This window comes from Euprymna scolopes, chromosome 17, assembly GCF_053919585.1.
Source record: "Euprymna scolopes isolate OS-2025 chromosome 17, ASM5391958v1, whole genome shotgun sequence".
Classification (NCBI taxonomy): domain Eukaryota; kingdom Metazoa; phylum Mollusca; class Cephalopoda; order Sepiida; family Sepiolidae; genus Euprymna; species Euprymna scolopes.
In genome coordinates this window covers 73662006-73688703 of record NC_136498.1, presented here as the reverse complement: position 1 = coordinate 73688703, position 26698 = coordinate 73662006, and the positions used below count along the sequence as shown (strand labels likewise).

Here is a 26698-nt window from a genome sequence, read left to right as displayed (position 1 = left end):
TTAAAGTGGGTTGTTTATTTTCCTTATGAAATATACTTCCAAAATAAACTATTACAGTCGTTTAAAACATAATAGAAGTATTATTTTTTATATTTTAAAAACAATGTTTACAAAATGTCTAAGCGCGTTTCTTCCGGCCGGCTGCGAATAGCATAAATAAATAACTGTTGCCAGAATTTATCGCATTTTTATTTTTTAATAGCATTTTCTTAAAACGAATAGAAAAATAATTTCCCATGAAAAAAAAAAAAAGAAAATGCTATTAAATATAATAAAAATTACTGAGATAAAAATATAAAAAATACGTACGTAACATCAAAAACACACCGACTGGTTTTAAAGAGAAAGTGGGTGTAGAGAGAGAGAGAGAGAGAGAGAGAGAGAGGGAGGGAAGAGAAAGCGGTGTATAATGAATTTTGTTCCTTTTCGAAGCAGCACAAAAATTAAGTGTTACCATAGTAACCAAACCGGTGCACACTGAAGTTATGAATTAGATTCGCCACTAGTGGACGTTGACGTCACGTCACGTGACATGACTAAGTGTTTTTAAACGAATAGAAAAATAGAAAGAGGGTGATAGAGAAAGTGAGAGAGAGAGATAGAGAGAGAGTAAGTGTGAGAGAGAGAGAGACGGTGTTGGTTTTACTCCCCCCCCTTCCAGCTTAAGAGGTATGAGGTCACGTGGTAATATACAAAACGGCTAATTATTTTACATTACATAAATATTACGATATTTTTATAATCGTCTAATATTTTGAAAGGTGAATTTTTTTATTCCCGTACATTTTTTCCTGACATTTTTCGTTAAAACTCTTGTATAAATAATATTTTTAACCAGGTAATAACGATGGAAACATTGGCATAAAGTAAAAAAAAAGATATAACTGAGCCGAAGAGAAAAATGCAAAAGTATCGGAGAAAGATTTTTTTATTAACAATTGTTCGCCATTAGTGGACGTTGACGTCACGTCACGTGACATGACTAAGCTTTTTTTTTTTTACGTATTAATTACATTGGATCATTCAAGAATTACGTAATAAAAAGCATTACAATGACAGTTTTTTTTGGGACCCCCTTGGAGATAACTGATACGTTTACCCCTTTCTCCTCGTCCGTTTGACGTGAAATTTCGATATTTGTCATCCGGGACACGGGGCTTCGATATGATACCAAATTTATCAAGTCTGGTTGTGTCTTTCAAAAGTTTTAGCGTTACATACAAACATACAAACTCACAGACATTTGGGATTTATATATATAGACTAGCAGGGCTACCCGGCGTTGCTCGGGACCGTATAAACAATGAAAAAACAAAAGCAGATATTGAACATATGTTTTATTCTTAGGGGAGACGAATCTTTCATCTCTATGTATTATTTGTTTTATCTACCCCCGGACTGGTATTGTTCATGCTTTATCCCTAGCATAGGTAATTTACAGCATGTATATGAAATTGTTTTACCTTAGGGAGAAGAGAACAGGTAATATACAACATAATGTGTCTATATTACATCCCTGGCAACGCCTAGAAACCAGCTAGAACATGTATTTCAGTCAATCTTTATTACATCCTGGGCTATGCCGGGAAACCAGCTAATCTCTATTTAGTGACTTGACCACCAAAATACCTCCCTAAGTGTGTCCTTTCTTTTGAACTTATTAGATATAGGTATCTAGAAATGTGTGTGAAATTTTGTTGAATGCATTGTTCACTATGATTTTCTTATTGTTCTACACAATATCAACTGTAGCGAAATAAAACAGTAAACTTAGTGTAGTGTTAGAATAAAGAGCAAAGGAAAAAATTAGAATCATATTCTGTAATTGCAAATCTAAATTTGCTAGCGTGTACCAGTATTTGCCAGGTTGTGGAAATTTGGAATTTATAACGTATGTAGTGGCCTTTTCCTAGATACCTATTGCTAAAAATTATACTTTCATTTTGTTAGAAAAATCTCTCTTCGGATGCCCTGCATCATCCAAAATAAAAACAAATATTTTTATAATTGTTTCAGTACATTGCTACACATTGTGAAATTTGTTGACGTTTGTAAAAAAAAATCATGAATGTGCTTATATTCCAAAAAAGAAAATATCAGTGCACAGTATTGAAAGTGTTTGAGATTCAAAAGTCTGTAACATTTCTACTAACTTCATAAGATGTCATGTGAGAAACTTAATTGAATATCAAGACATTATCTGAAGCGTTTTTATTTTGGTGTAACGTATGTGTTTACAGTGAACCGTAACTTTTAATAAACAGCTTGGTATGCAATGACATAGGCTAAGAATCTTAGACAAAATATATATAAATTGGAAAAATGTGTGAACAAATGAAAAAAAAATGATCCGCTCCACTTGATGACATCAAGCACAGTAATATTTTAGTGAAGAAAATATGAAATTGATGTTCAGTGATTAGTTTGGATGAATGAGAAAATGTAATTGTTTGATGCATAAAAAATAACTCATTTGCTGTATTTGATATTAAGCAGCAAAATATAGTGATTTGAATATTAAGGAAAACATCAAATCAGATTATATAAAAAAAAAGATGAAATTAGAAAATATATATTTTCTGTTTATGAGTTTTGCCAATCAAAATTTTGTGGCAGAAATTGGGTGATTACCATGCAATTTTATTTTGATAAAATTCTTAAATTATTTCAATGTTTATTATAATTTCTTATTAGTGACTTGTTATCATCAAAATCCGCCCCAAAGAGTGTCCTTTCTTTTATTAGGTATCAGAATAGGTATCCAGATTTCTACTTCTATACAAATGTGATATTTCGGATCTGTAGATAAACAATTTGTTGCATATATAAGCTGAGAATTGTTCTCTCTCATTCTCTCTCTCACACACCCACACATTCTCACTTTTATAGATATAATAGATAAATTATGCTAGATATATTTCCATGTGTCTGAATAATCTATATACAAATTTTCAAATCTGTAGATAAAAAATTTGTTGAGTATATAGGTTGAGAATTGTTCTCTCTCTCTCTCTCTCCTCTCACGCATGCTCACTTTTATAGATATAATAGATAGATTATGCTAGATATATTTCCATATGTCTGAATACACTATATAAAAATTTTCTAATCTGTAGATAAAAATTTGTTGAATATAAAGGGTGAGAATTGTTCTTACTCTCTCTCTCTCACACACAGACATATTCTCACTTTTATAGACATAATAGATAGATTATGCTAGATATATTTCCATATGTCTGAATACCCTATATACCAATTTTCAAATCTGTAGATAAAAAATTTGTTGAATATATAGGTTGAGAATTGTTCTCTCGCTCTGTCTCTCTCTCTCTTGCTACCTCACACACACACGCAAACATTCTCACTTTTATAGATATAATAGATAGATTATGCTAGATATATTTCCATATGTCTGAATACCCTATATACAAATTATCTAATCTGTAGATAAAAAATTTGTTGATTATATAGGTTGAGAATTGCTCTCTCTCTCACAGACACACACATTTTCACTTTTGTAGATATAATAGATAGATTATGCTAGATATATTTCCGTATGTATGAATACCCTTTATAACAAATTTAAAATCTGTAGATAAAAAATTTGTTGAATATATAGGTTAAGAATTGTTCTCTCTCTCTCTCTCTACCTCACACACACCCACACACACAAACATTCTGACTTTTATAGATATAATAGATAGATTATGCTAGATATATTCCATATGTCTGAATACCCTATATACAAATTTTCTAATCTGTAGATAAAAAATTTGTTGAATATTTTCAACCCTTATCCTCGAGTGGCGTCTGGGCCTTGATAAGTAGTAATGCGTATTTAGCAAAATATAAATATATATATATATAACAAATTTACTGAATTTCCATTACTAACGATTACTGTATTGTCCAATTGACTACTGCGCTTTTCAACCCTTATCCTCGAGTGGCCTCTGGGCCTTGAGAAGTAGTAATTACTAACGATTACTATATTGACCAATGGACTACTGCACTTTTTAACCCTTATCCTCGGGTGGCCTCTGGGCCTTATTGTCCAATTGACTACTGTGGACTTTTTAACTCTTATGCTCGAGTGGCCTCTGGGCCTTGATAAGTGGAAATGACCAAGTAACAAAAAATAGGTATATAACAAATTTACTGAATTTCCATTACTAACGATTACTATATTGTCCAATTGACTACTGTGCACTTTTCAATCCTTATCCTCGAGTGGCCTCTGGGCCTTGATAAATGGTAATGCGTATGTAACAAAATATACATATATATAACAAATTTACTGAATTTCCATTACTAACGATTACTATATTGTCCAATTGACTACTGCACTTTTAAACGCTTATCCTCGAGTGGCCTCTGGGCCTTGATAAGTGGTAATACCATCGAGTGGCCTCTGGGCCTTAATAAGTGGTTGTGCCTAAGTAACAAAAAATAGGTATATTACAAATATCCCGCATTTCCATTACAACCGACTACTACGGTGCACTTTTCAATCCTTATCCTCGAGTGGCCTGTGGGCTTTGATAAGTGGTAATGCGTATTTAACAAAATATTAATATATATATAACAAATTTACTGAATTTCCATTACTAACAATTACTATATTTTGTCCAATTGACTACTGCACTTTTCAACACTTATCCTCTAGTGGCCTCTGGGCCTTGATAAGTGGTAATGCCTATCTAAACAAAATATAAATATATATATAACAAATTTCCCGACTTTCCATTACTAACGATTACTATGTTGTCCAATTAACTACTGCCATTTTCAACCCTTATCCTCGGGTGGCCTCTGGGCCTTATTGTCCAATTGACTACTGTGCACATTTAACTCTTATCCTCGAGATGTATCTGGGCCTTGATAAGTGGAAATGCCTAAGTAACAAAAAAATAGATATATAACAAATTTCCCAAATTTGACTACTGTGCACTTTTCAACTCTTATCCTCGAGTGGCCTCTGGGCCTTGATAAGTGGTCATATATATTTTTTACAAAATAAAAAAAAAGGTTGGAGTCGCTGAATAACTCATCCTCCCGTTAAAGCGGTTCCATCCTCTTTCCCCAATTTGACTACTGTGCACTTTTCAACTCTCGTCCTCGAGTGGACTATGGGCCTTGATAAGTGGTAATACATATTTTATGAAAAATATATATATATATATATATATATATATATATAACAAAATAGGTTGGAGTTGCTGAATAACTCATCCTCCTGTTAAAGCGGTTCCATCCTCTTTCCCAAATTTGACTACTGTGGACTTTTTAACTCTCATCCTCGAGTGGCCTATGGGCCTTGATAAGTGGTAATACATATTTTTTTATAAATATATATATATATATACCAAAACAGGTGTGAGTCGCTGAATAATTCATCCTTCTATTAAAGCGATTAAATCCTCTTTCCCAAATTTGACTACTGTGCACTTTTAAACTCTCATCCTCGTGTGGCCTATGGGCCTTGATAAGTGGTAATATATAGTTTGTACAAAATATATATATATATATATATATATATATATATATAACAAAATAGGTTGGAGTCGCTGAATCACTCATCCTCCCGTTAAAGCGGTTCCATCCTCTTTCCCGAATTTGACTAATGTGCACTTTTCAACTCTTATCCTCGAGTAGCCTATGGGCCTTGATAAGTGGTAATATATTTTTGTTATAAATATATATATATATATATATATATATATATAAAAAATAGGTTGGAGTCGCTGAATAACTCATCCTCCCGTTAAAGCGGTTCCATCCTCTTTCCCGAATTTTACTACTATGCACTTTTCAACTCTCATCCTCGAGTGGCCTATTGTCCTTGATAAGTGGTAATATATATTTTTTAATAAAAGTATATATATATATATATATATAAAAAAATAGGTTGGAGTTGCTGAATAACTCATCCTCCCGTTAAAGCGGTTCCATCCTCTTTACCGTATTTTTTATACAGTGCACTATTCAACTCTCATCCTCGAGTGGCCTATTGTCCTTGATAAGTGGTAATATATATTTTTTAATAAATATAGATATAAATATATATATAAAAAAATAGGTTGGAGTTGCTGAATAACTCATCCTCCCGTTAAAGCGGTTCCATCCTCTTTACCGTATTTTTTATACAGTGCACTATTCAACTCTCATCCTCGAGTGGCCTATTGTCCTTGATAAGTGGTAATATATATTTTTTAATAAATATAGATATAAATATATATATAAAAAAACAGGTTGGAGTCGCTGAATAACTCATCCTCCCGTGAAAGCGGTTCCATCCTCTTTCCCGAATTTGACTACTGTGCACTTTTCAACTCTAATCCTCGAGTGTCCTATGGGCCTTGATAAGTAGTAATATATATTTTTTACAAAAATATATACATACATATATATAACAAAATAGGTTGGAGTCACTGAATAATTCATCCTCCTCTTAAAGCGGTTCCATCATCTTTGCCGAATTTGACTACTGTGCACTTTTAAACTCTCATCCTCGTGTGGCCTATGGGCCTTGATAAGTGGTAATATATATTTAAAAATAAATATAGATATAAATATATATATACCAAAATAGGTTGGAGTCGCTGAATAACTCATCCTCCCGTTAAAGCGGTTCCATCCTCTTTCCCAGATTTGACTGCTGTGCACTTTTCAACTCTAATCCTCGAGTGTCCTATGGGCCTTGATAAGTAGTAATATATATTTTTTACAAAAATATATACATACATATATGTAACAAAATAGGTTGGAGTCACTGAATAATTCATCCTCCTCTTAAAGCGGTTCCGTCATCTTTGCCGAATTTGACTACTGTGCACTTTTAAACTTTCATCCTCGAGTGGCCTATAGGCCTTGATAAGTGGTAATAGTTTGTACAATAGTTTGTACAATATATATATCTATATATATATATTACAAAATAGGTAAGAGAGAGAGAAGAGGGTGAGAGAGAGAGAAGAGAAAGAGGTAGAGAGAGAAGAGGGTGAGAGAGAGCAGAGAAGAGGGTGAGAGAGAGCAGAGAAAGAGGGTGAGAGAGAAAGAGGGTGAGAGAAGTGAAAGAGGTAGAGAGAGAAGAGGGTAAGAGAGAAAGAGGGTGAGAGAGAGAAGAGGGTGAGAGAGAGAGAGGTAGTGAGAGAGAGAGATAAGAGAAAGAGGTAGAGAGAGAGAGAAGAGGGTAAGACAGAGAGAGAGAGGGGTAGTGAGAGAGAGAGATAAGAGAAAGAGGTAGAGAGAGAGAGAGAAGAGGGTGAGGGAGAAAGAAGAGGGTGAGAGAGAGCAGAGGGAGAGAGAGAGAAGAGAAATAGGTAGAGAGAGAGAGATGAAGGTGAGAGAGAGCAGGGAAAGAGGGTGATAGAGAAGAGAAAGAGGTAGAGAGAGAGAGAGAAGGGTGAGAGAGAGCAGAAAAAGAGGGTGAGAGAGAGAGAAAGAGGGTCAGAGAGAGAGAGAAGAGAAAAAGGTGTACACAGAGAGTGAGAGAGAGAAGAGGGTAAGAGAGAGAGAGAGAAGAGGTTGAGAGAGAGAGAGAGATAAGAGAAAGAGGTAGAGAGAGAGAAGCGGGTGAGAGAGAGAAGAGGGTGCGAGAGAGAAGAGAAAGAGGTAGAGAGAGAGAAGCGGGTGAGAGAGAGAGAAGAGGGTGCGAGAGAGAAGAGAAAAAGGTAGAGAGAGAGAAGAGGGTGAGAGAGAGAGAAAGAGGATGAGAGAGAGAAGAGAAAGAGAGAGAGAGAAGAGGGTGATAGAGAAAGAGAGTGAGAGAGAGAAGAGAAAGAGAGAGAGAGAGAGAGAAAGAGGGTGAGAGAAGAGGGTAAATGTGCATCTTTTTTTATAGTAGGTAATGCTTGGGAGACTGTGCACATTGCCTCCTCCCCCCTCCCCCCTATAAACGCGGTTCCATTCATAAGAAAACAAACTCGTATAAAAGTAATTTTCGTGTATTTAAGCGGCCTTATACTGATAGCCACCCCTCCCCCTTCCAGTTTAACAGAGTTAGGAGGTAAAAACAAAATGGCTAAAGCCTTGTTTACATGGTAAACTATAGCAAAGAGCATAGTCATCTTTCTTCGCCGGTAAAAAACTTCAAGCAAAAATAAAAACATTTTCCCTACGTCAATTTTTATGTAATTTTGGGATTCTTCTTTTTGAAGTGCGATAAATCCGTTGGTAATAACGGTTCGACTCTTAAACTAATATTTAACTGTGTTATAGTATCAATGATACTCCTCGCAGGCAGCTTTAATGTACGTCAGAGGCTCAGCGTAGCCGACATTTTACTGAGCTGACGTCACGTCACGTGACAGCTAATGAATAATGTTAAAATGACAGGTTTTTTGGGGGGCCCCCCTGGGAGAAAAATGATCAGTTAACCCCCTTCTAGTTGTCCGTTTGACGTGAAATTTCGATATTTGTCATCCGGGTGATCAAGGTGCAATATGCTACCTAATTTGTCAACTTTGGTTGTGTCTGTCAAAAGTTTTAGCGTTACAAACAAACATACATACATACATACATACACACCGATTTTTGCCTTTTATATATATAGATGTTGCAAGTCCATCAGTGCTCTCTCATTATTTTCACAAGTGCTTGTCTGAGCTTCAATCTTTATAATCCCTTCCTGCAAAAACTTTCACAAGCACACACAGCTAAAACTACTATCAACAATTTCCCCCACTCTTTACCTGTGCTTAAATCAAAAATACAAATTTCATAAACAACACTTTTTTCCTAGAACTGCCCACCTGCAAAACTAACTACAATATGTTCATTTTCAAGTCCAATTCAAACAAGTTCTTGTTGAGCTGTAATAGAGCGCATATGAGTGCAGTGGAAAATATCAACAGCAGCAAAGGATGGCCAGCACGTGCAGAGAGCAGTAGCAGCGGCAGCAGTCGAAAAAAACTGCATATGCAAATCAGGAAGTGTGTGCAAGAAGAAGAAAGAAAACAGAGGAGAAAAATGCAACATGTGCTCAGGGAGAAACAAAGTCAGTGTTAAAGAGAATGGATGTGTAAAGACAGGCGAAAAATGGCTGGCTGTAGCCAGCATGGGGTCGGAGAGAAAAAATGTACACAGGGCAAGATGGACGATGGCGAAAGACTTAAGTGGTGTCAAAACAATTATAACAATAATAAAAAAACTTTTGTTAAGAAAGAAAAAATGCCGACCCGGATTTTATTTATTCCTATTCCTGTTTTACTTTGTTTGTCCATTTGTGACATGATGGCAACATTACAGAAATAAATAAAATAATCAAATAAATAAAATAATCAAATTCTACCTAATTTCTACCAATAACTACACTGTAGCCTCACTGATCACCTCACACTCATTAACCCTTATCCTCGAGTGGTCTTAAGACCTTGATAAGTGGTGACTCTCTTGAATCCACCCCCTAAAAACACCTTATTTTCGAGTGACCTTTGAATTTTGATAAATGGTAACACCCTAGTAGAAAAAAAAAAGAAAAGAAAAGAAAAATAAAACTTCTTGCAGACCAAACAATCCTAAGGCACGATCTTTGTGGGCATTGCGTAGATCAGCAGCATCCTTGACATCATCTGGCGACATGACAGACTGTTTTAGCTATATATAACAGACATCTAAGAGTAAGAAAATAAAATACACTTACCATAAAGGATAAGAATATTGGTGAAAAAAGCTCTTGAGTATGGAGCTGGAAATAAAAAAAATAATCATTATGATAAAAAAGAAATATTGAAAAAGTTGCTGTTATGATTAGGTTGTATACACAGACATGGGAAAAGTAAATAGACACCCCACAAAAAATTTATACATGTTTTCTGCTTTCTTTGTTAACAGTTAACACTCAGAGCTGTTTGAAATATCAATATTTTATACTAATTGCTATTTGATGTTTGTATATTTTTTGAGATATGGGTTGATAATTATTTTTTGTATTATTTGGATTGTTTGGACTATTATTTTCATATTGGTTGTTTTTTCTGCAACGTTTCGGCAGATGTGATCGCCGACTGTCTTCAGGTGCATTCACACTGGATGTTATTGGTGAATGGTGAAAAATGCTTGGTTTTTTGCTTTCCCAACGAACATAGCCATTAGAAATTCAAAATGCAAATAGCGCCAAATCTATTTCTTTTTTTTTTTTTTTTTTAAATAAATCCAGGTCCATTCCGTTTTTTTGATATGATGTTTGCATATTTTTGAGATAAGGATTAATAATTATTTTTTGTATTATTTGAATTGTTTGGACTATTTTTCACCATGCACCATGATAGTCCAAACAATCCAAATAAAACAAAAAATAATTGATGTTTATTACGTTTCAGATCTTTACTTGATCATGGCTGACAGAACGAGAGCAAGTTAATCCCATGGATTGAATAAAGGCCTCCATTAGAAATTCCATGCAAAATGCAGAGTTTGACATAAAGATTCAAAAGTTTAACAAGAAGATCAGATGCATTTGAGAAATGGTTGGATATTACACTGACCAAAGCATTGTGAGAATAACATCCAAGATAACAACAGTAGTTAGATTAATCCAAATAATCTAAATTATTAATCCTCAACTCAAAACTCTGAAATAAATTTAAAAAAAAATAAAGCTGCTATGTTATTTTTTTCCAAGACAATAATCTTGCAAATAAAATATTGTTTGCATCCTGTATATAGCTGACATGTATCAAATATGAAACTAATAAAATTCAAATGAGACAAATTAAATGGAATAAAAATTTCTGAAAGTTACTTACAAATACACCACTGCATCCTGACTCATTATCTCCCACTGGAATAATAATAAAAAATATATAATATATATATATATATATATATATATATGTTCAAGGTTAAAAATATCCAAAAGTAAAAACCATTGAATTTCATGAGCTTGTTGATAGTGCTCAATAAAAAGATATTATTTCATTCAGTTTAGGTTAACAAAATTACCATTATTTGCAACAATAAATCTATTTCAGTCTAAAAATACTTCATCAGGCGACAAAAACAGCCTCTAGTCTTAATTGAGGAATGACCTTTAATGTTTTGTCTTTTTAGGCTGAAACTGTTGATTTATTGTCGCGACTAACAGTAATTTTATTTACTAAAATGGAATAAAATAATTATGTATATGTATATATGTGTGTATGTGTGCCATTTATTTGCTTATTTTTCCTGTGATACTTTGGAGTGGAAAACAATATCTAAATGCGGATTGGAAATAGCTTCCCCTCACCAATTAGATGTACCCAAATAGGAGTAACATATACCTATATCTATAATATAAAGCTGAACGTCTGTGTGTTTGTCTGGTCACGAACGTTTGATCTGGCATAATAATGATTCATTAAAATTGTGGGGTCTGCGTACGCGCCTGGTCCACAAAGTATGGAAATAAAAAATTTAAAAATTAAAAAAAAACGTTTACAAGTGTTTTTGATATAAATGTACATAATAATACTTTGATAAGTATGTTTTAACTTAAATAGGGATGGTATAATAAAATTGTGGGGGTCTGCGTTCGCGCCTGGCCTCCATAGAATGGAAATAGGCACAAACTTTAATAAAAACTTTTCATATCTATCTGCATAAGTATACTTTGAGAATTATGTTTCAGTTTGAAGAAATATGGTATAATAAAATTATAGGGTGTTCGTTTACGTCTGACCTCCATAGAATGGAAATATGTCACAAAGTTTAACAAGGTTTTTTAATATAGATCCACAGAATATTGTGATAAGTGTTTCAGTGTGAACAGGTATGGTATAATAAATTATGAGGTTTATCTATTTTATTTTTATTTTCATCATATTTTGCTTTGGTTTTGATACCCCCAAATTCGAAGCTATCTCTTTACAACCCTTCCTACCTATCATACTTTCATAAATCAGAGTCCATTTTCTGTAGGCTGTTTTTGAACCCAGTCAACGACGGGTACTTTTGCTAGTATATATATATATATATATATATATATATATATATATATAATTATCCACAGGCACATATTTTATCATTATACGATTCAGAAAATTATTTTCAATTAGCATTTAGGTAGTCCTTCCACACAAAATCATTGCAAGTAAAATAAACACATAAATGAAATCTTCAAAGCGTCTTGGAAGTTTTTTAACCTTTAAAACTTATAAAAAAGTTATTTAATTTTTATATTTTTATCATTTGTTAGAAAACTATTTAGTCAGCAAGTCATTTAATCACCTGCAATCAATGCATCAACTTACTCTCTTGAATTCAATATAGTCCTAATGATCATTTAAGGGATCATCAGTTGTTTACCATGAAACACTGTTTCGGGGATTTAAAAATAAAACAGTATATTAAATCATGGCTCCCTAGCAGTGTTGATCAAACACCACCTCCTTAATCACAAGAACAAAACAATTTTTTTTACAGATATTAGATCTAGTTTTCTACTTTTGATTAATTTAGCTAACCTATTCATGTTATAAAAAATGTCTTTCTTACCTGTGAGATTTGTCTGTTTCCAAATTCAAAATGGCTATATTTTTTAATTTACCAGTGTTGTATTTATATCATTAGGATTAATCCATTTTACTACTTATCACCCCTATTATGTTTAGTACTTTAAATATTTACATTCTTATTTATTTAAAAATTAAAAAAATATATATATATATATATATATATATATATATATATATATATATATATATTATATATATATACACACACACACATTTTCTACATTACTAATATAGTTTTGGATTTCTTTTATCAATATATTCTGGTTAATTCTATACAATTAAAAAGCATCAGGATAACGAACAAATGCTTTATTTAATTGTTTAAATATTTTAATTTTATCTCCACCTTGTTTGATTATCCTTATTTCTAAGCTAGAAACTGGTGGTATAAAATCTATTAATTTTAAGGTAATGTGAGCTATTCTCAAAAACTCTGATATAATGGTTCTATAAAACATAAAAACAGGGCAGATACTATCTTTGTGCGGCATACAAACTATTTGAAAGGGGGAAGAGTTTCTTTTATCAAATATTTTATAAAGAAAAATCCCATCCTCAATTTTTATATCCAAATCCAGAAATGTAGCCTGTTTTTCTCTATGTTCACAATTTAATTCTAACTCCTTTGGATATATAAGATGTTTATTTTTTTTTCAAATTCATCATTATCGTTTATACATATAAGGTCATCTATAAATCTCCTACAACCATGAAAATTATATATTTTAGATATATAATTTTTTATTTGTGATGACATATATATATATATATATATATATATATATATATATATATATATATACACTCAAGTCTATGTAAATACAGATTTGCCCTTTTAAGAAAAAGATAAAGATACCACATTTAAATAGAAAACTACCACATATATTGTCTTCAATTATTTGCTTTTGTTCAGCTTTTATTTCACCTTATTCTGAATTGCAAACAGGCTTATTAAATACCTATATACTATAAACTAGCATGAATATCCAGCGTTGCCCGGGTGGACATGAAACTGCTATACTAAGCATATTGAGCAACCCCAACAAAAAAGAAGTAGGCGACAACTTCCCCCACAAGATATTTCAGCAGCCCATGCACTGGACCCCCCTCCCCAAAAGAATGAATCAAAATAACTTTTCTTTCAATCAAAATACCACCAAAAAAAAAAATGTAAAAATTAGCCGCAGTAGGCAGGCTCAAACCTGAAATGCGAAAGAGGGAAAGAAGGGAAAGAAGTTACTCGTAAACGCTTTTGCTCATCGTATCATGACGACTTATGTCATGACTGCAAAATAACGTTTTCAAACATACTTTCAGTTTGCTGTGTGTGGATATCTTGCAAAAATCTTGAGGCAAAAAGTGACCCCCCCCCTTGCAAGAAATGGTCCAGTTGACCATCGCAGAATCTTTTTTCTAATTTTCACATATTATGTGCTCTTTCAGATGGTAATGGTTTCAACTCAGCCCGATGCAGCTGACAAAATTTTAGCGGATATATGAACACACAAACACAAACAGACATTTGAGATTTATATAATAGAAAACAATTCAATATATATTTATTAAAGAGACAAAAAAGATGCAAGCAAACACACACACACAAGTTTCATCTACTTTATTGTACTGAAGTTGCACTCACCCCAGGCAGGTGGAATCAGCTTCCTCCAAATGAGGAAGTTTTACGGGAGTATGAAATTCAAGGAAGACGACAACGTTATATTTTTGCAGCTCTTTCAGGAAAGTGTCGACGTCCTCCTACACACACCGCCTGATATTTCAAAATGGTCACCCATCTGGTATTGACCAGGATCAATGTTGCTTAACTTTGGTAATCTGACAAGAACCGGTGTGTCATTGTGATTACACTGTATATACAAGTTTGTGTCTGATAGTTTTATTAATATAACTACTTCAGGTCAGTAATAAAAATTAAGATGTGACTCCACATCCTTCAAAACTACCAATTTAGAATCCTCACTATTGGATGGCGTTTTATGTTAGATCCAGGATGGTTAGAGGTTGGCAGAGCTTGAATAGTTAGTAGGATTGAGAAAAAAAGTATAAAGTGCTGGGAAAGATGGATTTGGGGGTGGTAGTAGGATCCCTATTTATTTTCCTCCTTTTGCAGATGTCTCCTCTGCTTGAAGTGTCATTAGAAAAAGTGACAGAAAAATCTTTGGCCAGAAAACATGGTTTCATCAACTTTCGTTTTGGAGTCACCTCTAACCCGTAGGTGTCAAGGAAACGTCTCCATTTATATAATGGCTTTCCTTATGTAACAGAATTTTTTTTATAAAATCTGCATTTAATTTTAATATTGCAATAAAAGACTGCATCAACTTACATATTTGAACAGCCAAATCATAAAATAGCGTCACGCATGCAGAAGTTTCAAATACTGCAATCAAACTGAAAGTAAAAAGAAAGAATATTAAACTCTTAAAAATAAATCTATAAAACAAATAAATAGATATAATAATTTCTATTAATACAAACATCATTTAGCTACACATTTACAAATAGCAATACACACAGACAATAAAACATTTTCGATAATCACACATTTCAAGAGGGTTACTGCTAAAATAGTCATATTTTAAAAACCAAAGTACTTTAAGTCCTCAAAATACCACCATTTTGTTTGGAAATGAATATATTTTCAAATGAATTAATAAATAATAATGTACATTATATATTTTAAGCGTTGTAAGCAAATAAATTGATAAAAATGTGAACATTAAAAAACAGCATTTTCGATAACGTTTTGTAAAGGCCCCCTAATTGTAAATGCTCATACTGTGTTTGTATTAAGAATTTTGTCATAAAATTTGGAAACTAATCAGGAGATGTCACTTAATAGTTTGGGACGTCCGAAATACTTTTGACCACTCATTTTTTGTGTTGTGTTTAAAAAACAAAAAAAGACTTCAATATGACAAGTATTGAAAAAATTTTTTTCAGACACCTACTGTTAAGTAAATCAATCTTTTTACTGTTTCTATCCATTAAAAGTATAATTGTATGTCGTTTTCTCTTGTGGTAGCTAGCAATTTAAAATGACCATACCCAGAAAAAAAATTGTTTCTATTTGAGTCTTGTCTGTAGTAGCAGCAGCTGCAATATCACAACTGTAAACAAGAGATGATTTTTCGTTTTTCCAGAACGAATTAAAAAAAAAAAAAACTGAAAATATGAATAAAAAATGTTCTTACATGTTTAGTTAAGAGTTATTTTGTTATCAGAATATAATTAGTTTAATTAGAGATATCCAGTTATCAGAATATATAATTAAAGTAATGCCAACTAGTCTGACGTTATTAACTTTGTTCAACTTGCAATTTCTCACATATTTCTAGTCAAATTTTTGAAATATTTATATGGTTAAAAAGACAAGAAAATAAGTTTTTTTAAACATATAACTTGCATGCACTTTTATTCATGGCATTAGTTTTTAACAGCAAATTAAATAGTGTTTTGCTTTGAGCAACCAAAAATGTGAAATATCATTTTTTTGGTTCACATGTACAAGCGGTACCCTCCCCATATTTATTTTCATCTTTTTTACAATTTTTTCAGCAGATTATTATCAAATGGACACTAATCTACCAGATTATCAAAAAAAAAATAAATAAATAAAAAAATAAATAAATATTTAAATATTTGTAGGGAGTGCTTAGTTTCTACTTAAGTTAAGAAATAAAAAACGTCTTAAACTGGAAAATTTAAAACCGAAATAATGTGACACTCGGTATAAAAAGGACAAGAAATGTAATTGAAAATAAAAATAAAATTTATCCAAAATTTGTGTGAACGATTTATCAGCTTTAACAAAAAGTTCTTTTAATATTTAAATAGGTGGGCAAAAAATACTTGATACTTTTTCCAAACGTTTTCTGTTAGAGTGACGTCATTTGTTTTAAGTAAAATTTAGTTTTGTTTGTTTGTCTTAATTCTTGTAAAGTTTCATACCCTCATTTACCTAAGTACGTTTATTTAAAAGTAACTTGATGTTCAAAATCTAAGCCATAACATTTTCTAAAGCCAATAATTATGAACCACTAATCATAAATATGAGTGTCAAATGCCCTCTTTAAAAAAACACCCTTAATCCTACCTCTAACCCTAGGTATGAGTGGCAAGCTACTTTCTAAAACCTTCTTTATAATGCTAAGTTCAAGTAGCAAACTCCTCACTGAGCAAAATTCCTTGGTAAGCTAAGTATAAGCATCTAAAAAAAAACAAAAAAACAAAATAAACTGATCCTTCCTTAAAGAAAAACGCACATGATTTTCTCCCATAAAAATAAATTGGTTAACTGTCCTAAAACAATGGAATGGCCTCCAAATGGTGAATTATTTTACATTAAATTTATGTGAAACTAACCCCCACTCTAAATCCTAAAATTGTTTTTGAGTTGTTTTTGTCAAGTCTTCAGGATGTTCACACATAATTTTTCCCTTAGCCCTACCATTAATCCAAAGTCAGAGTGGTAAGCCTCCCCCATCTTTCCATAATTGCACAAAGACCCTCTTTAAACCACACATAATCATCTAAAAAAAAAGAAAAATGCACAGGATTTATCTCCTATAGAAAAAAATGGCTAACTGCCCTAAAATGTTAGACTGGCCCAAAATGGGGAATCATTTTACATTAAATTCTAAAATAATTTTTGTTTATCTTTCATTAAAGTTTTTCAGGGTGTTCACATGTAATTGCCTAAAAAGCTAGAATCACATATTTTGGAGAGGTGGTCAGAGGAGGGGGGGGGGTTAAGGGACGGTGTTAATCTATAATAATACCAAAAAAATATTGAAATATTTTTATTTTTCAGTTCTAGATTTAGATTTCAGTTTATTGTACATAAAATGCATTAAAATTCAACTTTGAATTCTCTAATATTTTTTTCATGGATACATGGCATTTTTAAGGAATTGCAGCATATTTGTGTATTTACTGCAGATTATTTGGAAACCATTAATTTCTGAAGACCTTTAGTGACATATTCTGATTCCTTGCACAAAAATACACTTACATGACAAATTTTATTGCTTACATAACATTTTTACTAAAAAAGTAGTGTAAAATTGTGACAAAACACAAAGAGGGACAAAGATCCAAACGCGTGATGCATGAAAATAATCATAGCTTCCTTAATTTTAATTGGATTTAAAAAATTTTAAAAGATTCTTGCTTAGCTCTTTCTATGTATGCCATTATTGAGATATTTTAAGCCATTTCAACTTTTTCATATGTATTGCTATTACAAAACATGTTTCGAACACAGGGATAGGGAGGTGATGGTGGCTAAGTAGTTAACAACACAGACTGACAATCTGAGTGTGCCAAGTTCGAATCCAGTTCATTCCATATTTAGGGATGTTGGCAACCTTCACATGGTTCCTCTCTTTACTCAAATGAAATACAACTATGTATTAATCTGATGTTAAGATGAAAAACTCTGACTTGACTCACTTTAAAATGAATTGTTCCAAAATCAAATTATGTCGTGCCCATCAATTAAATAGATTTCAAAAATGACATTTTGTTGTTGTTAACATTTGTTTTAAACTGTTGCCTTCATTATAGTTGTCTTTATAATCTATCTACAACTAAAGAGAATAAATCAATTCTTTAAGCAGAGACTTATCGAGATAATACAAAGCTCAACAAATTGTTTTAGAAGTCAATAGAGATAAAATGAAGGTATAAAAACTATATAGTAATATATATAGATTTATTCATTTGTTTAATAATATACATAAATTAGAGGTGAGAACTCTTTGTATCATGGTATTTCGAGACCTAATGCTTCGCATCAAAAGAGTAGAGAAAGATGCTAGGTAACATAATAGGGATGTAATGTCTAGCAATAGTAACATGTAACAATCACTAGACATCGCATATCTATTATGTTACCTACCATCTTTCTACTCTTCTGATGAGAAGCATTAGGCTCCGAAATACCATGGTATAAAGAACTCTCACCCACTCAACACCCGTAATTGATGTATACCCTTATCAAATGAATAAAATCTATATATTACTATATAGTTTTTTATACCTTTGTTGGGAGAGAAATCACTTTGTGGAGAAACCCCAACAAAAATATGAAAATAAAAGTTTGTCAGAAATGGCATAAAGACAAAGGCGAATTTAAAAAGTTCAACGTGATATTTTATTTAACAATATAAGAAAGGCGAATGATGAGAGTCATAAAAGTGATAAAGCTAAAATGTACAGGAAAGGAATATTTTGGTAATAAAGTTAATGTTTGTAACTTCTTGTATGGTCGCTAGGACTCTATGTATGTATTTGTATTTAGTCTGATAGATTTCCTGAAGAGTTCATTGATAGAGAGAAAAGTGTTCTATGTATTTAAAGATAGGATTAACACATTATCGGCCGATTGAAAGATATGATAGTTCCGTATTCGTGTGCACACATATTTACAGCAGTAGTCGTCGAAACAAAAAGAGAAAGAAAAGGCAAAGTCCCCAGCATGATAAAGAATGTTCGTTCCAGGGTATCGCACGCGGAAACAAATAATAGTTAGAAATATTGTGTTGTACCCACGTTAGGCCTGGGGGTCAAATCCCCCCGGCGATGTTTGTTGTTCGACAGACCAACTAGAAAGAGACTGATGGTTTCTGGTTTTGCATTTTATAAACTCTGTCACGTGATAGAGAGCTGGCTTGTGATTGGACAAGCCAGGCGGAAATGAATTTCGAATCTCGAAGCCACGAGATGCAGCTCTGCTTGTTAGTAAAGGCTGTCGGCCGCTAAGTTTTTACGGTCGCGAAATTGTGTGTGTGTAAACCACGGATGTACGCGGAACCAAAATCTTGCTTGTACAATCACTTAATATTTGTAGCGAATCGCTACACCTTAATTTTTCCTCTTTATTGACTTCTCTCTCTCTCTCTCTCTCTCTCTCTATATATATATATATGACATTTCCTAATAAAGAATAAAAACCAATCATAAATATATATTGTTACTCACCACCAAAGATCTCGTTTTTGTGACCATCGTAAGGAATCCAAAGTGCTGATTTCATTTAATCTGCGAGTAATAAATATACCGGACACTACGAGAAGTTGGACCAGAAGTACCGTGACAACAGATAATTCCAGCCAATAAGGTTCTGAAAAGAAGCAAATCGTTTATAATCATTTATGCATATGTTGTAGAAACATAGAAACAATTTCTTTAAAAATACTTCCATGTTTGGTTGTTGAAAACAATTCAGATTTACTACAGTAGAACCTCAGGATACAGTGGCCCTTGGATACGTTTTTTTCAGGTTACGATGTGGAATACAATGTTTTTCTGGACCCTGGTTATGGTATTTGCCCTGCCTTACGGTGTTATTTATAATGTTATTTGATTATATACATGTGTATTATATATTGTGCTATATTTTGTTACTAATTTTTAATGCCGTATCCCAGGGTTCTACTATACTTTACTAAACAAAAGAATGGGAGGTGACATAGATTTTCATCATAGTTATTGTGGACATTTAAAAAATAAAGAATATTTCTCCTTGATTTAATTGAGAAAGCTCGATTCAGGAGTTGTTTTGGACAAATTTGACATTTAAAAAAAAAAAAGGAAAAATGTCATATCTCGGCTAATAATTGATGTCTCAAAATTCAAAATGTATCCCTCACTTGAAGAAATCACCCCGACCATACAGCCTTCTCAGTTGTTTGAGAGGCCTGAATACTAGTATGATCCTGGCAATCAGCTTGTCTTTGGTGTTGTAAATGTTACGGTTAATGTACTGCACTCCACATATAATTAGTTCATGGGGTTGTAATCAGGTGAGTTGAGGAACCAGATGTTGGGACTGGTGAAGTCGTGGAATTCTTATTTTCTCAGAGGTATAACATGGATCAGAATTCTCCTGCCACTGTATGACCTTCTAGCAACTACTTTCTGCATCCAGCGATTGTAGATGGTGGACAGCAACTGAGTATAGCTATCTGAATTGAGTTTGATTCCCCTGGTGGAGTGGCATAAATTGGCCTTCACTGGATTACAACCAAAAGCTCACAGTTTGAGGGAATTTGAGCATCATGACACATACGACTTTATACAAATTGCAACTAGCCATGTGTTGGTCTGAACATTGTGCAAATTATCTTGGGAAGAACCAGAGCAGTTCCAGTTTAACTCAGTGTTTGAACATTTTGTAAGGAAGTTCTCTTGGGTCTGTTGGTGAGTAGTTGTTGGCCCTTGTAACTCCTGTATGATGAGTAGCGAAAATTCTCATTTAGTACTTTTTTCAATCAATTCCAATCTGACGCACATCTCTTTCACCAAAGTTGACATTGTGTTGTCTTAATTTTGCTGCATCATTTTCTGCAGCTTCTCGACTGATTTTGATATTGCAGACATAGCTATGATCTTTTCTGCTAGCCACTGTTTCAACACCTCTATCACAATTCTTCAGTTCACAATTCATGACCTTTGGGGGTGGAGGGAGGAGCCTAAAAGCATTGGACAACAAATCATGTTACTTCCACTGGAGAGCAGTTCTACCATTCTCAGTGTGCGCACACTGATGAGAACAGATGCAGGATGTGGTGGTCCTGGTCAGCCTGCAAGGTTTGAGAGAGATGGCGGGTACAAGTGACCAAAAGTTGGCTTCTCAGCATATGTAAATTGTATCTCTTCCTCCAATACATTCCTTCAAAATCTCTCTCATACATTTGATTTCTGTCTCTTTGTTCTTTTAAATAAACTCTTTAAAAGCAAACTGGCGTCCATATAGGTCTTGATCAACAAATGAAAAACAGAAGCCAGCAATGCAAGCATTGACGCAACTTAGGTTACAATGTACATGCACAGGTGTATGATGTTATAAAGCCACAACAAGGAAGAGTATACAATAAAGGTATTCAAGGAGCACTAAACAACAATTTTTTAATCTGACGAAAATACATATTTTTCTAGTGTTTTCCAATCATCCTCAAACCCAGCAAAAATAGGAAACTAGAAAGTGAACCCTAGGTTTGCTTTTAGCAGCTTTGTAACTCTCTTCTCTTATTTTGTCCCTTAATTCTTATATTACATAAATGATATTTCTGACAAAGGGGGAAGAATCACAGTTTTCTGGAAGAGAATCTATTGATCCAACACTTATCATTGACTAATTTTTGCCCGAGAAGTTGTATTTTTTTTTTTTTATATATATAATCCTTTATATCAAGTGACTTCATGGCTTGTCTGGAGCACTTAAAAAAAACACACACACAGAATCAGCTATCTTGACAGTGAGATTATAGAAACAAAAAGCTGCCAGTCTTGCATTATAAATGAACATGGAAAAATCTGAACCAGCAGAGAGAAAGAGAGTAGTGGGTTTGGAGTTTGGTCAGTACTAAATGGGTTACCATTTGAGAATACCAAGTGTTGTACGTGCAAGAGGCTTTCTGCTTATACCAACATTGTTTCTAGCTATCTTGGACTTGTCCTTGCCACTAAACTCAAACACTGCTGGTCCAGGAGAGTTGTGATTTGGAGTTGTACAATCCTTACTTTCACAATAGATTCTTACATAGATAACTTTACAGGGATTATCCATTGTCTCTTTAGACTGAATAGCGGCTTAAAAAATCTACAATTCAGTCATTTATCATCTCTAGTTGTCAAACTCACCAATAATACATAGAAACGGCTATCAGGTTACACTTTTCTGCTATTAAATACTTTAAATATCTCTGTAATTCTACTATTTAGATGTAAAGATAAGGTTTGTATGGTAAATTTTTATGTAAGGTGAAAAATTAGGTAGAGTGGAATTTTTCAATTAGAATCTGAGTAAGGCTATGACAATTTGGATATCTATGTATCTCATAAACAAATCTTGTGTTAGCCCCATGAAGGGGCCCTTTGATTTCTGAGAGCTAACTGAACTAAAATGACAATTTGGATATCTATGTATCTCATAAACAAATCAAGTATAGCCTCAGTGTAAAGTGGGAAAATGTATCCTTCCAGCTCATTACATAGATCCATACAAAAAGCAAATGGCTGCTCCCATATCCCTGTTATATATACAGCTATCAGGGGATATCACCCCTGGTTACTTTTTGCTGTCAGGAAAAGATAACTTTTATACACCCAAGAAGGGATCCCTTAATTTCTGATAGGTAATTGAGATAAAATGAAAAAAAAAAAAAAAAAAAGAAAAGAGATAACTTCTCTCTATGTAATAGGTTTGCATTGCAAAGGCTTGAGAACATGAAACAATTTCTAATGCTTCAAGTCAACATTAAGACTTTTGAGTCCTCATCAACAATAGACTACATTAAAACATTAGATGTGAAACAGGTTTTACTTACGCATACATTCTGTCCATGATGGTTGAATATGGATTATGCCAAGGATTGCTATAACTGTGAAGTAGATGCCTAATAAAGCAAGTAAAGGAACAAGGCATCTGAAAAAAAAAAAAAAAAAAAAAAACAGAAATGTTCACTTCATCATAAGTAAAAAGGTTAAACATAGCTCTCCCCTTGTAGGGGAAACAAATAAATAGGCACAGAGTGCGACAAACATTTGCTCCCAATTGAAAACTGCTAAAAGCTATGCATTTTTATTTTTGCTTTCATTATCAGCCTTGTCCCTATTTACTTGCCTCCACACAAGGACAAAGTCAGACTGCATATTATTTATAAATCTATTACATTTTGCTTAGATTTTTCTTTTCTTTTTTTTTTTTTTAAATGGGTCACCATTTATCAAGATCAAAATCTACTCGAGGGTAAATGTTAACGAGATGGAATGATTGTTAGTTGAAAGATGTAGAATAGTATGAGAGGACTGAGAATGATTGCTGGGATGGACTAAGTTGAATAACAAAGATCTGTTGACATTAAATTTGAAAATGAGCGTGTTGTAACCTGCAGGGAAGCAGTACTGTGGCAATGTGTTTCACAGACAGGCTACCCTTGCAAAGATGTTCTGTTTGTGGAATTCAAATTTATCAAACTAAACAGTAAAGACAGTTTAGTATTTTAATATGAAAAAGTGCAGTATTTATGTTATAAAGCAAGACAGAAAAAAATATTTCTTATGAGTAGCTTTCAAAAAATAGCTTTCTTTACTTCTGATTGGTTCTAAAGTCAGAGTCCAATGTTTAGTTTGAAATTCCGTCCAATTTTGTTGTTGTTGCCATGAATAATTCTTAGAGCATTGTGATTCTTAATTTCTAGGGATTTTAGGTCCTTATTGGGATGGAGAAAACAGATAAGCAAAACAATTCATGTATACGAACGCATGATGATGGATGTGTAACGGGAGTCTTAAAGGCAAACTTCATCATGAGTCGCATCTTCCACTTGGTGCAGATTACAAACCAACGTGATTTATTTTTCACCATTCTTTTTGATCCAAGGCAAGTTGGTTGATGGATGCCAACAGTTGAGAGATGTCCAATCAAAAACATTTTCTATCCATCTTCTCCTTGGCTTTCATCTGCCTCTTTTGCCTTCTTTTCATCTGCCTCTTTTGCCTTCTAACATACCCTCAAAGCATAACTTTGACAGGCTAGTGGTTGATCACTTAACATGGCCAAAAAGTTTAAAAGCTTTACTTTTGATTTTATCAAATAGAGGGAATAGAGAAGTAGTTTGACGTAGGGCGGAAATTTTGTTTTTTTTGATCAGACGATGTCCCATGATGAAACATATTACATTATTTTGAAACACCTCAATGCGCTTGATTAGTTGTTGTGTGAATTAATCAAAGTCAAATAAAACTACTGGGGGGGGGGGCATAAATTAAATAAACTTTTACTTTAACAGTTATTGACACATTTTTTGATTTTAGAATGGTGCTGTGTTTTTGGAAAGCCGCCCAACCCAGCCTGATTCTGTTTTTTAATGTTGTCTCGTGATCACTGGAGAAAAACAAACTTAAATCTGATAAACCCAAAAGAAGATTAAATTTGGGCAGGATAGGGAGATGTGTGCAGAACAGAAGACTGATGGTATGGCCATGTTGAAAAAAAAATGGATGAGAGCACTTGGATTTATTAGAATTGAGGTAACAGGGTCATTTGGCAAGGGTAGGCTAAAACAAACATGATAGGAAACCATAAAGATAGACTTATGAGAAAGTGAGCTAAATAAAGACCTGGCCAGAAATAGGTTAGTTTAGAAGTAAATTTCTAAAAGCCATTCAACACATGCCAGCATGTAAAATGAATGTTCAACTGAATATGATGATCCCAGTAAATCTCAAGTGGGCAAAATTAGACACAAGATTTGTTTTTAATGTGGGTAAAATCCACTCTAAATCAGACAAAAATGAAAATTGCTTTGATCTAGAAGGATTTCTCATTCACCAACTGAGGCCAGAAATGATGAAATGTAATATCAGAACAGATACTAAACTTTGCTCCTAATCGATGATGATGATGATGATGATCTTTTCCCTACTATCTCTTTCTCAGAGAAGAGACGTTGCAAGTCTATTTCTGCTCCATCATTATTTTTATGGCAGGTGCTCGAATGAGCTTCAATATATAGCACCCCCGCCCCCGACCTGTAAAATATTCATAACTCATCTAGCTGCAACCACTGTCAACAATTTCCCTTACTCTCTATGCCTACAACTAAACAAAATTCCATGAGAAAAGTTTAATTCATAGAATTACCCGTCTATGAAACTCAATTCCACAAAATAGCTATAACATGGTAGCTTTCAAGTTCAATGATAACAAATTCTTGTTGAGTCGTCATGTTAATCAAATTTCCACCATTACTGATCATCAACATGTTGTCTTACCAGCCACCTGACATTCATTCACCCTTATCCTTGGGTCTTGATAAGTGGTGACTCTCTAGTAAGAAAACATGATGATGATGATGAGTGTGGAAATTCCATGGTGAATTAAAGAAGAACGTTTTTCATTTTTCTTTCTATTTTTTTTCTAACTCATTTATGCTCGCTTCCCTTGGCATTGCCTATTTAATTCTATATTGTGTCCATTTAATTCATGGCTACACAAGCCAACAGTCACATGATCACTTGACGCACTTGTCAACATATTATTTTTGTGAGTCACTAGTTTCTTACTGATATATTGGTGCAGTAACAAGAAAACTTAACAGCTGGTTTAGACCCTTTACTTTATGGCATAATCAACTCTTTTTTTTTGGCTACTTAATAATATGAAACAAAATAATTGATTGTATATGATTTAATTGAGCATAAGTTTTTGTTTGTAAAACCAGGCAGAAAATTGAGGGTATAGGATTAAAATATAATAAATTCTTATATTTAAAAGTAACAAGAAAAATACTCGTCCCAGGATGGGTAAAATTAATTCCTCAAACAGAACAGTTTTACACTATTTCCCCCCCCCTTTACAGAGGATTAAAATCAACATATAATGAAACTAAACCTTATGTTTAGAATCCTTATTTCAATTTTGATCCAAACTACTACATAATTTGGATTTTAAAAAAACATCTTAAATTTAAGGCATTTTAAGAAGAAATTGAAATTCAGGGAATCTTGCTTATTTGTTATCTGATAACAATGGATCAAATTTAATGAAAATATATATTTGAATTATCAAATGCAAGCTTGATTCGTACTATGTCACGTAAATATTTTTTAAAACATTAAAAAAAGGATTAAAATGTCTTGTGTACCTATTACTGGATAATACATTGATTTTATCTCCAAAATATTGTTAGTATCATAAATTAAAAAAATATGTTATTGCCAATGCACTAATTTTATTAAAATCTTTGAAGAAATTGTTTATGCTGTCAATCTTTACAATTACCGCTAGTAAAAATTAAAAAAAAAAAAAAACGTTTCCAGTTGCTTGAGAAAGCAAAAGAAGGAGTGATAGAGATGAAGGGTGATGGAGAAGAGGGAGAGACAGTCATAGAGGAGGATAGATAGATAGATAGATAGATAGATAGATAGATAAGAGTGGGGGGTATAGAGTAAACTAGAGAGAGACGTTTTAAAAGAAATATGTTGCACACAGTTTTTAAAATATTTATTTTGTTGTCCATGCGATGCAGTATTCTGTCTGTGCGTCTGACTAAAAGTCAGAAACAACAAAACACACAAACAAATATTTTTCCAGTTGCTAAAGAAAGAGATAGAGGGGTGTTAGAGAGAGTGGGGAAGAAGGGTGATAGAGAGTTGGAAAAGGCAGAGAAGGA

At 33.1% G+C, this 26698-nt stretch overlaps 1 protein-coding gene across 3 annotated transcripts in view; it reads right to left on the bottom strand.

Annotated features, from left to right (window-relative positions):
* The window catches only part of LOC145296791 (uncharacterized), a 127926-nt gene that overhangs the window by 36724 nt on the left and 64504 nt on the right, over positions 1–26698 (bottom strand). For all 3 annotated transcript variants that reach the window (XR_013870025.1, XM_080142856.1, XM_080142857.1), the window contains exons 5-9: positions 22850–22947; positions 19500–19641; positions 14842–14906; positions 10749–10783; positions 9644–9688 (exon numbers count right to left, since the gene is read on the bottom strand). Coding sequence is in view for 2 of the 3 variants with exons in the window: in XM_080142856.1 (XP_079998982.1) it covers positions 9644–9688; positions 10749–10783; positions 14842–14906; positions 19500–19641; positions 22850–22947 (385 nt within the window). In the remaining variant the exon portion in view is untranslated. The remainder of the gene's footprint in view (positions 1–9643; positions 9689–10748; positions 10784–14841; positions 14907–19499; positions 19642–22849; positions 22948–26698) is intronic.